This window comes from Rhincodon typus, chromosome 46 (assembly GCF_021869965.1).
Source record: "Rhincodon typus isolate 14 chromosome 46, sRhiTyp1.1, whole genome shotgun sequence".
NCBI classification, from domain to species: domain Eukaryota; kingdom Metazoa; phylum Chordata; class Chondrichthyes; order Orectolobiformes; family Rhincodontidae; genus Rhincodon; species Rhincodon typus.
Window position 1 is genome coordinate 9767043 of NC_063377.1, and position 15316 is coordinate 9782358.

At 44.5% G+C, this 15316-nt stretch overlaps 1 protein-coding gene across 3 annotated transcripts in view; it reads right to left on the minus strand.

Annotated features, from left to right (window-relative positions):
• Positions 1 to 7777: 7777 nt before the first annotated feature.
• The window catches only part of khdc4 (KH domain containing 4, pre-mRNA splicing factor), a 19722-nt gene continuing 12183 nt past the window's right edge, over positions 7778 to 15316 (minus strand). Inside the window, exons 12-15 of one of the 3 annotated variants that reach the window (XM_048620462.1) lie at positions 14966 to 15075; positions 13863 to 13954; positions 10274 to 10390; positions 7778 to 9722 (exon numbers count right to left, since the gene is read on the minus strand). In XM_048620462.1, coding sequence (XP_048476419.1) covers positions 9640 to 9722; positions 10274 to 10390; positions 13863 to 13954; positions 14966 to 15075 — 402 coding nt within the window. In that variant the 3' untranslated portion in view covers positions 7778 to 9639. Of the gene's footprint in view, positions 10391 to 13862; positions 13955 to 14965; positions 15076 to 15316 lie in introns of those variants that run through there. The other 2 variants (XM_020524372.2, XM_048620463.1) reach the window with 2 other exon arrangements.

Genomic DNA, 15316 nt, shown 5'->3' on the forward strand with positions numbered 1-15316 from the left:
CCCGTACAGCAGTGATATTCTCCCCAGTTAGTAACAACTCTCCAACTTCCTTTACACCCCTCACTATCTCGCCTGAAATGTCTAAATCCCGGGAATGTTAAGCTCTCAGTCTTGTTCTTCTCTCAACCAGGTCTCTGTAATAGCTATTCCTTTATATATATATTATATATTTAAATCTAAGCTCTAAGTTCAACTGCCTTACCTGTTATACTCCTCGCATTAAAATACACCTCAGACTGTCAGGTCCTGACATGTTCAGTCACCTCTCCCTGTGTTCTTCCTTAGTCATAGTGGCCTTAGTCTCTAACGCCTCCTCATTTCACTTGCCAACCTACAGCTCTGGTCCCCACTCCCCGCCATGCTAGTTTAAACCCTCCTGACTGGCACTAGCAAACCTCCCCGCCAGGATATTGGTGCCCCTCCAGTTAGGTGCAACCTGTCCTTCTTGCACAGGTCCAAACTGCACCAGAAGACATTCCAAATGATCCAAATACCTGAAGCCCCCCCTCCTCCACCAGCTCTTTAGCCACATATTTAACTGTTCTAACTTCCTGTTCCATGCCTCACTGGCGCACAGTAATCCTGAGATTACAACCCTAGAGGTTCTGCTTTTCAACTTACTACCTAACTCCCTGAACACACTTTGCAGGACCTCATCACCAATAGTTCTCAGTCTCCTTTCCCTGGTGATTGTAATTATTTTAAATTCCTCTCTCCCTTTCACCTCTTGATTTACAAGTACATCAGGGAACATATTTATATCCTCTACAACAAAAACAGAAGTTGCTGTTTAAAGCAACTGCAGTTCTTTCAGTTTTTATATTCTGTACAATCTGGACGGACAATTTTTATTATCACTTCTACCAACAGAGCCCTTTATTTTGACATAATTAATCCTGTTTATTTGAACATTACCATGTCTACAGTAACCTTGTTAGTTAGCTCTAGAATGTGATGCACTAAGAAATTTTCTTTAGACACTCCATAAACCTATCTCCCTGGTTATCTGCAATGATCTGATTTGTCCAATCTATATAACGATTAAAATTATCCAAGATTTACAATAATGCTTTCTTACAAGCCCCAAGTATTTCTCCCTATATGTTTTGTCCTATAGTGTTGTTAGGGGAACTATAAACTACTTCCACAAGTAACTTCTTAACTTTGCTATTTCACCTTCTACCTAAACTGATTCCTCAAACTCATTGATTTGTACAGCACGGAAACAGACCCTTCGGTCCAACTTGTCCATGTCAACCAGATATCCTAAATTAATCTAATCCCATTTGCCAGCATTTGGCCCATATCCTTCTAGACCCTTCCTATTCATGTACCCATCCAGATGCCTTTCAAATGTTGTAACTATATCAGCCTCCCACCACCTGCTCTGGCAGCTCATTTTGATACATGCACCACCCTCTGCATGAAAAAGTTGCATCTTAGGTCCCTTTTAAATTGTTCCCCTCTCACTAAATTTATGCCCTCCAGTTTTGGGCTCCCCTACCCTGGGTAAAAGATCTTGGCTATTCACCCTATCTATGCCCCTCATGATTTTATAAACTCCTGTAAGGTCGCCCTACAGCACAAACACTGCAACCCTGGCAATGTAAATCCTTTATGGATCCTTTCAAGTTTTCTCATCCTTCCTTACAGCAGGGAGACCAGAATTGTACGCAGTATTCCAAAAGTGGCCTAACCACTGTCCTGTACAGGTGCAACATGACGTACCAACTCCTATACTCAATGCACTGACCAGTAAAGGTAAGCGTACCAAACACCACCTTCACCAGCCTGTCTACCGGCAACTCCACTTCCAAGGAACTATGAACCTGCACTCCAAGGTCTCTGTTCAGCAATACTCCCCAGGACCTTACCATTACGCGTAAAAGTCCTGCACTGATTTGCCTTTCCAAAATGCATCTTGATGATTAGACCATAAGAACAAAGTAGACCATTTAACCCATCAAATCCAACCCACCATTTATGAGATCATGGCTGATCAGATAATCTTCCACTCCACTATCCTGCCTTAACCCATAACCCTTAATGTTTAGCAATCAAAGGTCATATTATATTTTATTAGTACCATCCTTAATTAACAGAGCTATCCTGCCATTTTTTCCTATTTCCAGCCTGTCCAAAATGACCTCAATTATTCAGATGTCAGTTTTGATCACCTTGCAGCCTTATATCCCTGTAATGGCTATCAGAGAGATAACTGTTTATTTCTAGTTGAGCTGACAATTCCTGTATCTTGTGAATGCCAGGCACATTCAGGCATAGAATTATCAGGGTTTTTTAAGCTAGCAAACTCTGGCTTTATCTGCTGTTGCACCCTGTAAGTTTGTACGTTGGTTTTGACTAAAATATTCACAGTGGTCATAGCCACTAATCCATTCAAGGTGGATATTTAATTTCTCCTCCCCATGCCCAACTAGCCCCCAGATCTTAGAGCTAGAGTTTGAACTGTGTACTGAGACACTCATCTTGCTCACCACTTCCATCTGCCACCACCAACCATGCCATCCCCACCCCACCCTCCAATCCAAGTTTTGTTTCACTTCTTTGAAATAAACCTGCCCATTAACCTCAGTGCAGTGAGACCCCAGCTGTACCCCTGACCCTGCTCCCTCTGTAGTTCTGAGATCAAAGCAGCAATTTGGAGGTAACAGGGAGGCAGTGGCCTAGTGGTATTATCGCTGGACTGTTAACCCAGAGACCCAGGTAATGTTCTGGGGACCTGGGTTCGATTCCTGCCACAGCAGATGGTGAAATTTGAATTCAATAAATATCTGGGGGAAATTAAGGGTCGAATGATGAAAAACCTATCTGGTTCACTAATGTCCTTTAGGGAAGAAACTGCCATCCTTACCTGGTCTGACCTACATGTGACTCCAGACTCACAGCAATGTGCCGTTGAATCATAAGCATCCTCTGGGCAATTAAATGCTGCCTAGCCAGCAACACCCTCATCCCGTGAATGAATAAAAAAAAAGTCTCATCAGGCGAACTCCCTTTACTCACCACATTGCCGGCCAAAAATGAGGAAGTGGAAATATTTGCAGCAAATTTGGACTTTTGCTTACAAAATGACAACCTTTTGTTCCCCTGACTGGTCAGAAATGTAACCACTGTCAGCTTGAAACCAGTCTTTAGTATGACACCTAGCGTCCTCATCCTTTCATTTCTACAGTCAGTGTCAATTTCTGTGCTGTAAAAACTCTATATACTATGACATTTCAAGTGATTGGTCAGCATTAAGACCAAATAAACACTCGGTGCCCTTGGCTGTTCAAGGTCTGGTGAACTCTATCTGTAAAAAAAAAGCTATTTGATTTGAAAGCAAACTAAAAAGCAGCTTAATCCTTATTTTAGAAAAATGTCACCACACTCTGAGGGATGAGTTTGATACCAAAGTTCCCCCACATTTACACATTATTTTGACAAATTATTTCTGGATGAAATATCCGGTGCAATTGGCTTGGTTCCAGATATCAGGGCAGAGAGGATTGTGAGGGTATTGTCTGAAAATTCCTGCCCTTCACACCCTGAATCATTATTTCTGAGGGGGTGTCAGGATACCTTACTGAGTGCCAGTAGGCTGGGAAAGGGATCCCTCCCCACCATGGCCATCTAGTCTTAATGTCTGTATTTGGCCAGTGTTTACAAGGGCAAGCTGACTTACAACCAATATGCCCCGTTTAAAATCTTCCTGTTTGCTACATCCTCCTGTTTACACGTCTTTGACCATTCAAGGTGTTTATATCTATTTCAAGGTCTCATTCGCAACAAATGTTTAACTTTTGAGTTTGAATGACGCTCAGTCATTACTACCATTTTGATGATTTTAGCTTTCAATTTCTCCCCAAGAAAATACTTCATTTGAATTATTTTGTCCTAGGATTAGGAACAAATTATGGTTTAATGTTTGTGGGGTTGGAGGGAGATTAGTGTGACTTCAGACTCACTGTACAAACGTCCCGTTACCAAGTTTCTGAAACAGATTGGCCGAAAGGCAAACTATGAATGTTCAATTTTCAAAAAGATAACTAACTCTGGTCTGAGCGAGAGAATCTCATCAGCAGTAGCTGTGGCTGGGTGAGGCAGTTCCACTGTGTCAGAAGGAACAGAGACTGATTCGCAGACGGTAATGAGTAAGAGTGACAGGCTGCTGTCCCTGCAGCACACAGCCCAAAGCACTGATCTTTCCTTTTCCCTCAAAAAACAGTCACAGCTCACTGCAATACAACTGAAGTTTGGCTTCCAATGGCTTAGCAACCATGAACCCTTCCTCCTCCAACTCCTGTCCACCCCCAAGACCCAACTAAATTTTAATACACAGAAAATGTAAGTGCTGCTTGCAAACAGACTTGTAACAATGCTAATTACTCCCTGCCATGTCTATCTTCTCAATCTGCCCTCTTAGGTGAAACAGCCAGTACATTCTGTGCTGCACAGATGGCAGACAGTGTCTGTTCCCTCAGCAAAAACACTTACAAAGTACCTACCTCTAGAGAGCCGCTGTGGGCCCCAGTTTGAGAATAGCTGATATAACAATATATTGGAACAGGCACAAGGGATGGTGGTCTCCCCTTTCCATCACCCAAGAGTGTCAAGTCCCAAGTACATGTAAGACTTGATGTGCAGCCCCAAATAACACTCCCTGCAACACTTTGAAACAGTGGGCTACCATTCAAATCAGATTTCTATATTCCACCCAGTTTGAGAGATTGAGGGGATTTACAATGAGCTTTCAGAAACCGCACTGATGAGATTCTTCTTCGTGAAACCAATATTAACATGTGTGGTCTTTTAGGTGTGCGGTGTCAGCAGATGAACACCTAAAATGACAGTCTCCCAAAGACGCTTAAAGAATTCAGAAACGTTAACAATTTTTGAGCCATTGGACTGTTATTTCAACACGTGATGTGCCAAAAACAAATTTCTAATTAATGGACGTGTGAAACTAACAGGAAGTTTCTGCTGGAGTGGTATGGGTTACCAGCTGTGTCACAGCTTAAATAAAAAGTGTGCCGCAGATACACAGCAAAATCTGGCAGCATCTATGGAGAGAGAGAAGAACAGATGTTGCCAGACCTGCTGAGTCTCCGATTCACTTTCTGTTTTTATTTCTGATCTCTAACATCTGAAGTAATTTGTGTGTCACAGTTCACTAATGCAGTGGAGCCTGGTCTGAGCTTGGCTTTCCCGCAGGATTACAAATGCTGCCCTGTGCCTCACCACAAAACAGCACAGCTTTAACCACCAATGGTTTAATACACGCCCTGCTTTACACTGTCCTGGAACAAGCCACAGTCCAGGCAGCTCTGTCCCATTCAGTGAAGTCTCTAGTCAAATTTAGGAAAGAAAGCTAGTACCAATGAAATTAAAATGCTTTTTGTGTATTTTTGTAAAAGATGCTTGTCAGATGTTTGAACTTTTCCTCTCTATCAGCTTTGATCACAATATTCTGCAGGATGTCCTGATATTTCAGTCCTTTGTATTGTTGTTGAGTCCTATTTGCTGCAAGATTAATTCATCAAACACCGGATGGATTTGATTAATGGAAGTGAAGACTGAAACATCAGAATCCACAATTATTCTGAAAAGGTGGGCTCTGTCTGGGATTCCTTGAACAGAACACTCATTTACTTCCCCACCAGCTCTGTTTTAGAAATTTGAGGCAGATAACTCACATGTTGCTCCAGTCAAATCACTGCGTTCCCTAAGTCAACAGACAGCAAAGTACATTCTCCACCGATTCCACTCTTTTCCTAGTTACTGTCTCTTTTGGTGACAATTCCACACCCAGTCTTGGCCTATCTGCTTGAAGCCCAGGTGTCTTATCACTCTCAGTCTACTCCTGGACAACTCCACCTTCTATAAATTTTAGCTGCTCCCCACATCCTATCCCACTCACCTATCATTCCTAACCACACTAATCAATGTTGGCTCCCAACCCTGTATGCATTCACCTCCCTCAAAACACTTTGATATTCTACCTCCTTTGTAGGCATGCCCAGCCCATAACCTGCTTCATCACCTCCAAGAGCCTCTTTGAAATTCATCTTATCAACCAAGTTTGCCATACTGCTCTTTGAAACTTGATTACATCTCAAGTGCCTTAGGAATGTTGACCAAAGGTGCGAGATAAATGCAGCTTGATCTTAAGGGGATGAAGCTGAATTAGCAAACAATTGTTACCTACTGCACATTTCCCGCTCACTCTTGGGCAGAAATCAGGGAGGGGGAGGAGTGCCACAGATCTCACAGGACAGGTTTCTAGAAGGTCAGAGCACGAGATGAGCCATCATAGTATTAAATGGCAGAACAGATTATATGGCCTTCTCGTCTTCCCAAGTAGACCACTCTCCCTGGCCTGTTATTTTTGATACTTTAACACACCACCCTGTTCCCTGGCCAACATCTCTACCTCAAGCTCGCTGCAGTGTTCCAGTGAAGCTCAGTGTTTGCTGGAAGAACAACACCTCATTTTCCACTTGGGGACCTCCAGGCTCAATATCCAGTTCAATAATTTTAGGGCCTGAACTCTCCAATGAGACCACCAGGCCTTGTTATCACAGCCTGCCATTACACACTACCTATTGTTAGCCACTAACAGTCTCCACTAACAGCTATTCACCCTCCTAGCCAGATCGTTATCCACTCTTTTGTCTGTCCAACTATTCTGTTCTCTTTGGGCTCTACCCCCACCTATCGTTTACTCCTTATCCCCTCTGTCTAACCTATTTTTTGCATATAAACCAACATTTTCCTAGCTGCCATCAATTCTGGGGAAGGGTCATTTGACCCAAACTGTTAACTCTGATTTCTCTTCACAGATGCTGTCACATCAGCTTTTCCAGCAACTTCTGTTTTGTTTCTGGTATTTTTTGAGGTAGAGATCAGCTTAATAAGGCTTTGTAATCTGACTGCTCTAGTTTCATTTCCACTGATTTACCAGAGAACCTGCCCTCACAAAGAAAGGAACTCCCAGTTCTAATTCTACTATGTAACAGTGGCTCTTCAACCTGGACCCACTTGCAGCAAAACAAAGGGTTGGCAACATTTACTTATTGACTAGAATTAGAATCACTCTCTTCAAACATCTTCATCTAGATTATTTTCCTTCGGTAAAATAAAATTGTTTGGAAAAAAGCACCCAGTCTTGAAGATGCTAATTTCACTAAGTGCTTTACAGCATGGCAGGTTATGACAATGTTCTGACAGAACTAATTTAACATAATGCAGCTATATTTAACTAATCCACCACATACCCTGAAAATAGCAACATGTACCTGTTACACTTGTGCTTGGAGCAGCCTGATGTTCACTAACAGGTGCCTGGAGTTTTCCAGTTTTAGTTGGCGAAGGCACCATTCCCTGCTCAGCCAGTTCTGACAGCAGGTCCCGATTCACTGGTTCAGGTACAATTACTGAACAACTGGGGTTAAGGAGGCTCACCATGACGGTAGCTGGAACACATGGACTGCAGCAGCTTAGAGGTAACAGCCAACAAATCCATATCACTGTGATTCACCAAACTCTGGAAAACACACTTTCCTCCATTTCAAAGTGAACCCTGCTCCTGTATCTGCAAGGCTCTTCTAACCTCTCACCTGAACTCAGCTCATCAAGCTGGGCTCTAAGCTCCCCAACTCCCGCCTGACTCAAATGGTTAAAGGTCAGCTTTGTGTCAATCAAAACCAGGTGGAGCTATTCAGCAGTTCCAGTTCAGATGCTCTCATTCTGAGAGGTTCAAAAGGAATTTAGAGAATAATGTTCAGCTTCACTTTATTTACAAAGGGCAAGGTAAGAACTTTGTCACAATATTTACAGAAATTCAGAGACTATAACCAATGCGGCTATAATAGCCAGAAATTAATTTTCATTGTTCCAGCTCCCAGGTTTTTAATCAATATAACCTTTTGAAGGCATGGGGCACGCATGCAGGTAAGGGGAGCGTGCACAGGTTCGAAAATCACAACTTTTAGAGAACAATTTTGCTCTCAAATTCAACTCTCAACAGAGAGGGGTTGGGTTAGAGTTAGGCAATACAACTGCACCCAATCCATGACACTTTAAAATTCCACACTAAGGTAAAGGATCAACTCCAGGTGGGAACATGCAGGTGAACAGCATCGTCCGCTACTCGAGCAGCCAGTGAAGTATTTGTGGAACTCTGGTCAATGTTGTACACAGCAAGAGCACATTGACAAGATAATCTATTGTGATATCGACTGAGACGTATATACTACTCTACGGCATCAGAGATAATTGCCTGATCTTCAAAGCAGTATCAAGGGATTAGATTTAATCTCTTGTGAAAGATGACTGATCCAAAGGCGTGGTGTTCCCTCGGTACTGACTGTCCAACAGTACAGAAACTCCCCTGCTGTGTCAGTCCACACTGTGCGCTCCAGAGGGATAGATTCCTGGCCTCTTGACTCATACAAGAGACCCCAGCTGTTAATGCATTCCTGGCAGAGGGAGGTGTGTTCTGACAGATAAATACAGAAGCTGAGAATACCAGCTCCTGTGTGTAACACTGCAAGGAAGGGACACAGGAAGTCTCCTGAGTTTGTGAATGATAGCCTGTCTGGTTACTCTACAGGATTGGTTCAAAACAGATGCAGACAGCTGCTGAGGCCCTTTAAGTGCCAGCCGTGAGGAACACAGCTGACCATCAGGACAATAAAAAGGGCACATCAAAGGATGAAACCGGAGGATAAGTTAGGACCTGTACATATAGAGTTCAGGAGAAAGAGGTGATTTTATCAGAACATAGGATTTCAGGAGGCTTGACAGGATAGATAGTGAGACAACGTACCCCCTCGCAGGAAACCTCAAACTTGACACAGTTCCAAAGTAAGTGCCTCCCTAATTCTGAAACAAGGAGGAATTTCTAGTCTCAGTAGGTTGTTGGATCTATGCAACTCTCTTTCCCACAGCAGTGGGAGGCTGAATATGTTCAAAGGCAGAGTGTTGATTGACAAGGGATGGGAGGACAAAATAGGGGAAAGATGGAAAGTGGAGCTGAGACCACAATCGAATCAGCCATGATCTTATTGAATGATAGAGCAGTCTCCAGGGGCAAATGACCTACTCCTCCTACTTCTTATGAACTTAAGCCTTATAACAGCAACTGAGACTTGTAACATGACACTACCAAACCAGCTGGAAAGCAATGTATAGATGAGATTGTTCAAGCCAGATGGTGGCAGTGTTCAGCTCTGACCTGGGAAACAGAAGGGAAGTAATGGGTTTGGGTTCCAGTGTCACAGACTGGGCTCAGTACAATGCATAAAGGTTCCACAGACAGCTGGCTGCCATATACCTCATCCAAACTGAACAGGGTACCTCACTCAGGCTAACAATGTTGTTATCTGCCTGTTCAGTAAGGCTGGGGGTGCAGCAGAGACAGCTTGAGGACCAGGCTTCCTGCAAAACACAGACACACCAGGGGGACAGCAACAGCTTTGGTTGGGATGTACTCTGCAGACTCACAACTGGCAAGGTGGAAACCTGGGACAGGTAGAGGGAATACTGCCAGGAATATACATGCCAGCCCTTAGCAAGAAGGAACACAGCTCCAAGGGTTTAGCCACTGCTCCAGCACTTGTATTTATTAGTTCAGCTTCATCCCAGAGCTTGTGTGTGTCTCTCTTTCCAATATTCATAGTCCCATTCCGTAATCTGTAAAAGCCTCTGATCAGAGACTCCTAGACAGAGAATGAGAGGTACATCCTTAATGTCAGTCAGTGCAGCTTGATCGCACTCCCCTGCCCAGAGCCAGCTCTCTCCTACAAATGAGAGATTCCAACCTTAGATAGACAAACCCAACAATCTTGTGTGCAGAAACCAACCCTCGTGTATTGCTACATGAGTCCCGGAGACTCCTGGGAAACCACAAGGGAAACAAAAGAAGTCAACTTCAAACTTTGAGAATTAAGTAATTTCTTGGTAAACATTCCCAGCCCACCCTCCCAAAGAAAAGCATAATGTTTGAAGCTCTAACACTCTAACCGTGCAGCATCAGAATGGCCACACAGGTAGAAGCTCTGTTTCACTCAGCCAAGCGTCTTTGAGCCAGTCTGCATGCTAATAGTTCATATTAACATCGAGGGCCATCATGACCTTTAAGGTGAGTGTGGGCCCAGTCTTACTCTCCAAGAACCAGCCAACTACGGTGCCATCCAGAAGGGCATCTGCTGCTGGGCACGCTGAGGGGGTAGTGTGTAGCAGCACTCTGCACTCCAGCCCTGCGCCATACTTTGCCTCCTTCTGGAATGTTCTTCTTCCTCATCCGATGAGTCTCCACCGTAGGACACAAGCCGCGATCCCCTCTCGCCCATCCTCCTCATCTTCATCGACGGCTCCCCAAGATGATCTAGAGATAGGCAAAACAAAAACAAGAGACACAAACAAAAACACACATACACAGCAGAATAAACAGTCCCAAAAAAAAAGCTCAGGAAGAAAAATGGGTTTGTTATTGGGAACCATTTGTAGTTGTCGATGTGATGCCGGTTTGGCACACGGGCCACAGTAGTCCAACACAGAGCAGCCAGGCAGGCAGGTTAGCACAACCAATGTTTCATCAGCCACGACAACAGCAGAACCATGGAAAAGAGAGAGAGAGAAAAAAAAGAAACACAAACAGGAAAAGGTGATGTTAGAACACGATCCATCAGCGATCAATTCGCCATTTGTAGGGCTGACTGACCAAGGAGATTTACAAAATAACCTTTGTGACTGACACAAACTCTCTCTTCAGACTAGCATTTAGCACAGATTATCAGTCAGTCAGGTTTCTCTTGGTTTTGGACAACATTCACATGTACACCTGACACCCCACCCCCCATTTGGGTTCCTCTATACCTGCGCACCCCCCAGCCCCCCAAAACAAATTGGGTACATCTATACCTGTGTCCCCACTTCTAAATTGCATATATCTATTAGGTATCTCTGTACTACCATCCCCCCTCTGCATCATATTCCTCTATATTTTCCCTTTCCTTTAAATCAGGTTCCTCAACACAACTCCCTCTCTACTCCTTTCTCTCTAAATCACTAGATACCAGACAGTGAACAGTAGCAGCTTCCCTGGCTGATTTAGCCGCAGACAGTGAATGGGAGCAGGAATCCTCGCTCCTTTGTTTAGAGTTTAAATTCTTTTAGGGACGTGGTGTGGCATCACACTGGCTGGGCTAGCATTTAATGCCCATTCCATCCTGGAGAAGGTGGTGGTGAGCTGCCTTCTTGAACTGCTGCAATCCTTGTGGTGTAGGGACACACACAGTGCTGAGAGGAAAGGAATTCTAGAATTTTGACCGTGTCTCAGAAAACCAAGTCTAGATGGTGTGGGAAACCTGCAGATGGTGATCCTGTGCCCCCATCCTTCTAGGTTGTAGAGGTCACAGGTTGGGAAGGAGCCTTGGCGAATTTCTGCAGGGCATCTTGTAGATGGTACACACTGTTGCTACTGAGTGTCGGTGGTGGAAGAAGTGGGTATGGTGCCAATCAAGTAGGCTTCTTTGTTCTGGATCATGTCAAGTTTCTCAAGAACAATTGGAGCTGCAGCCATCCAGGCATGTGGGGGGCATTCCATCACACTCCTGACCTGTGCTTTATGGACAGATATTGGAGAATCAAAAGGCAATTATTTGCCACAGAATTCCCAGCCTCTGACCTACTCTTGTAGCCACAGCATTGATATGGCTGGTCTTGCTCAGTTCCTGGTGAAAGGCAATCCCTCAGACAGTCGTGAAGGATTAACAACAGCAATCAGATTAAATATCAAGTGAAGATTCTCTCTTGTTGGAGATGGTTAATACCGGGCTCTGGTGTGGCATAAATGTTACTTGCCACTTACAAACCCAAGCCTGAATATTGTGCAGGTCTTGCTGTATTTGAACATGGACTGCTTCAGTATCTGAGCAGTGGCAAACAGCACTGAATGTTGTGCAATCATTGGCGAACATCCCCATTTCTGACCTAATGATGGAGGGAAGGTCATTGATGAAACAGCTCAAGATAGTTGGGGCTGAGGAACTCCTGCAGAGATGCCCTGGAGCTGAGATGAGTGACATCCAACAACCACAACCATCTTCCTATCTGGCAGATATGACTCCACCCAATGGAGAGTTAGCCCAACACCCAAATACACATTGATTCCAGTTTTGCCAGGGCTCCTTGATGCCACACTCGGTCGAATGCAGCCTTGATGTCAAGGGCTGTCACTCTCACCTCACCTCTGGAATTCAGCTCTTTTGTCCATGTTTGAACCGAGGCTGTAATGAGGTCAGGAGCTGAGAGACCCTGATGGAACCCAAACTGAGTGTCAGTGAGCAGGTTATTACTGAGCAAGTGCTGCTTGATGGCAATGTCGGCAATCCCTTCCATCACTTTACTGATGCTTGAGAGTAGACTGATGGATACTGATTGGCTGAGTCGGATTTTATGTACAGGACGTACCTGGGGAATTTTCCACATTGTTGGGTATAGCCATTGTTGAAAGTGAGCCAGCACAGAGCTGCTCAGAGAGACCTGAAGGAACATTATCAACATGTTTTGGAAATTAGTTGAGTTACAGGGAACAGAGTTCGGGATTGGGCAGATTCTCAAACTGGCAGATGGGACTAGTGATGTCTGTGAAGATCTGTGTCGGGCGTCTCAGCAACTCACTCTGTTCATTAAAGACTTAGAGGGGTAGGAAGCCTCGTGTCCAGATCTGCAGATGACACAATGAGAGGCTGCACTGTGAGCAGTGTTGACGCAAGTGTAACATTACAAAGTGAAAACAGTGGGTCGAATGAACTGGCAAAATTGTGGCAATGAATTTCAATCAAATTTGAATGAAAAACAATTCAAGGGTTCCAAATAGTGGAAGCTTAGAGGGATTGAACAAGGCCCAAGGACATAGATCCATAAATTGTTGTGAACAGGTACAAGCAATAATCCAGTGCTGCTGGCTTTCATGTTGGAAGTCCTGGAATACAAAGGCACACCACATCCCTCAATGAGACAAAGCCCTGAGTCACTGTACTCCATGCCTTTGGAAGGTTACATCGGTACTGGAGGATTCACCAGAATGAATCCTAGCCTCAAAGAAACATGATCTACTGGGAAAGATTATACAAACCAAAACTATATGTCCTGAAATTTTGGTGGTTTAAGGGTGATTTGATCAAAGTTTTCAGAATTTGAATGGGAGCCGATACAGTGAAGGACCAGAGGAGCAGGAAAGTCGACATTCTGGGTCTACACCCTTCATCCTGTCGACTTCCCTGCTCCTCGGATGCTGCCTGACCAGCTGTGTTCCTCCAGCTCCACACTATATTGACTGTGGCTCCAGAATCTGCAGTTCTTGCTATCTCCTAACTGCTAGATTGAAACCATTTGTGGTGGTTGGAGATTCAAGGGTAAAGATCGGATTGAAATTTGAGCCACCCTTTTGGTGGGAGGTTGGGAAACAGGTCAGCAAGATCTCTGTGAATCACGGGTTAAACACGTTCTGAATATATTCAGTCAGTCTCAGTCTTTGACCATAAAGCTGGTCAGTGTGACTCTGTAAAGACAGACTCAGCAATCAGTACATTCTCCTATGATCTCCCTTCAGGAAGTCAAAGTCTGTATTTCAAAGAACAAACCCTTCCTGTGCTGGAAAAGTGGAACAAAGGCTCTGATAGCAAGACCAGTTAGGTTTGGTGGAAAGGACCTTCCAAATCATTCAGCCATTGCAAGGAAACAGCGTCCTCTCAAGATATGGGCTGAAGAGTGACCTCCTCAGAAATTCCAGCTTTCCACACCCATCATGACCTTGCATCAAGTTTGTGCTAGCAACTAAGCAGCTCACTCACCCAGAGATGCTGAAGGTCTGTACATCCCACACTGATCTTCAGGTTGCACGAATCCTTCGTTGAGAAGTCGTGGTGGTGGGGGCATCAGCTGCCTGGGTGGGGGAGAAGAGAGACGTGAACAGTAGTCTAACCTTGGGACAGGCAACAAAGCACAGAAATATTTCACAGGTGGGGACTTACTGAAAAATATTCACCATCACAAAATGAAAATGACAATTCTGTACTGAGGTAACAACGGAGATGCAGTCAGAGACCATCCATTAGAGCTATTCCTGGTGAGGTTCCACATGGAGCACGGAATCTCACCAACCAGCTGTCATTCTGGGATACAGAGCTCACATGCCTGTGTGGAGTTACCTCTACCTGGAGCACCAAGCATGAACAGGAAGGACTTTAACCTATTCCCAATCGATGAGATCTCCAAGTGGCTCATACCCAGGGTTTCAGGAAACCGGCTAGCTCTGATCTTTTCAGGAAAAGTGAGAATCGACTCATATCCCTTCAACAATGGCACCAAACATTCACACTTTATAAAATACAATCTGCCTGTAAGACTCCAGGCTAACTAAACCATCCAAGAGAGTCAGAATGAAAGGTCTTCTGGATTACCAGCTGGATGAATCTCAGGATGGAACCATCCCTAATGCCAGAGAATCTAGCCCAGAACCACAAAGGGATTAGACCAGGGCACCTGAAGCTGTGGGCACCAGCCTATGGAGAGTTTGGAGTGGCGAGCTGAGGCAGCAATGTCTGGTGCCAAGTTCAGACCGAGTGCCCAAAGCTGAGAGGTCCCTGTGAGTTCACTCTGTTTTATCTAGGGGTGGCTAGATCATCCAGGTCTGATTGCTAGGGGCCAGAAAAGGATGAGGTTTGACTTCTGAAAACAAAAATAACAATTCACACTGGATGAAGTCTCAGGTATTACACAGGGGTCACACTGGATAAAGATTTCAAGAGCACTGGGCTACATACTGACTAAGATGAGCTGATAGTTAAAGATGCTCAATAGGAGATTGGCACCTAGCAAGATCAGAGGGACACCATGGAAATGTGTTCTGGTGGTAACTCAAATAAAACACAACACAACACAAGAAGAAACCCACCTGTCCCTCTCCTTTGCTCTACCGCAGGGATCAGCGAAGGTCACACCAGCTCCACCTCGTCCGGTCTGAGAGGACCCTGTACCTAAATTAGTCATATGAATGGGTCCATGCTATGAGCAGAAAAAAGCAGCAGCATTAGCAGCAGTAACAATGCTTCCTACTGCAGTATCCCGTTGCTAGGCTGTAGTTGTGAATACATACTTACTACCCTAACTCTATTTGAAAGTTGCACCAGCAGCGCACTAGCCTGTTAGGTTTCTCAGCTGAAACAAAGCTAAAACTCAGATTTCACTGTCTGGCGAGGCCGGTAACCCGCGCCCTGTACTGTGCCACTGCTTCATTCCAGGAGAC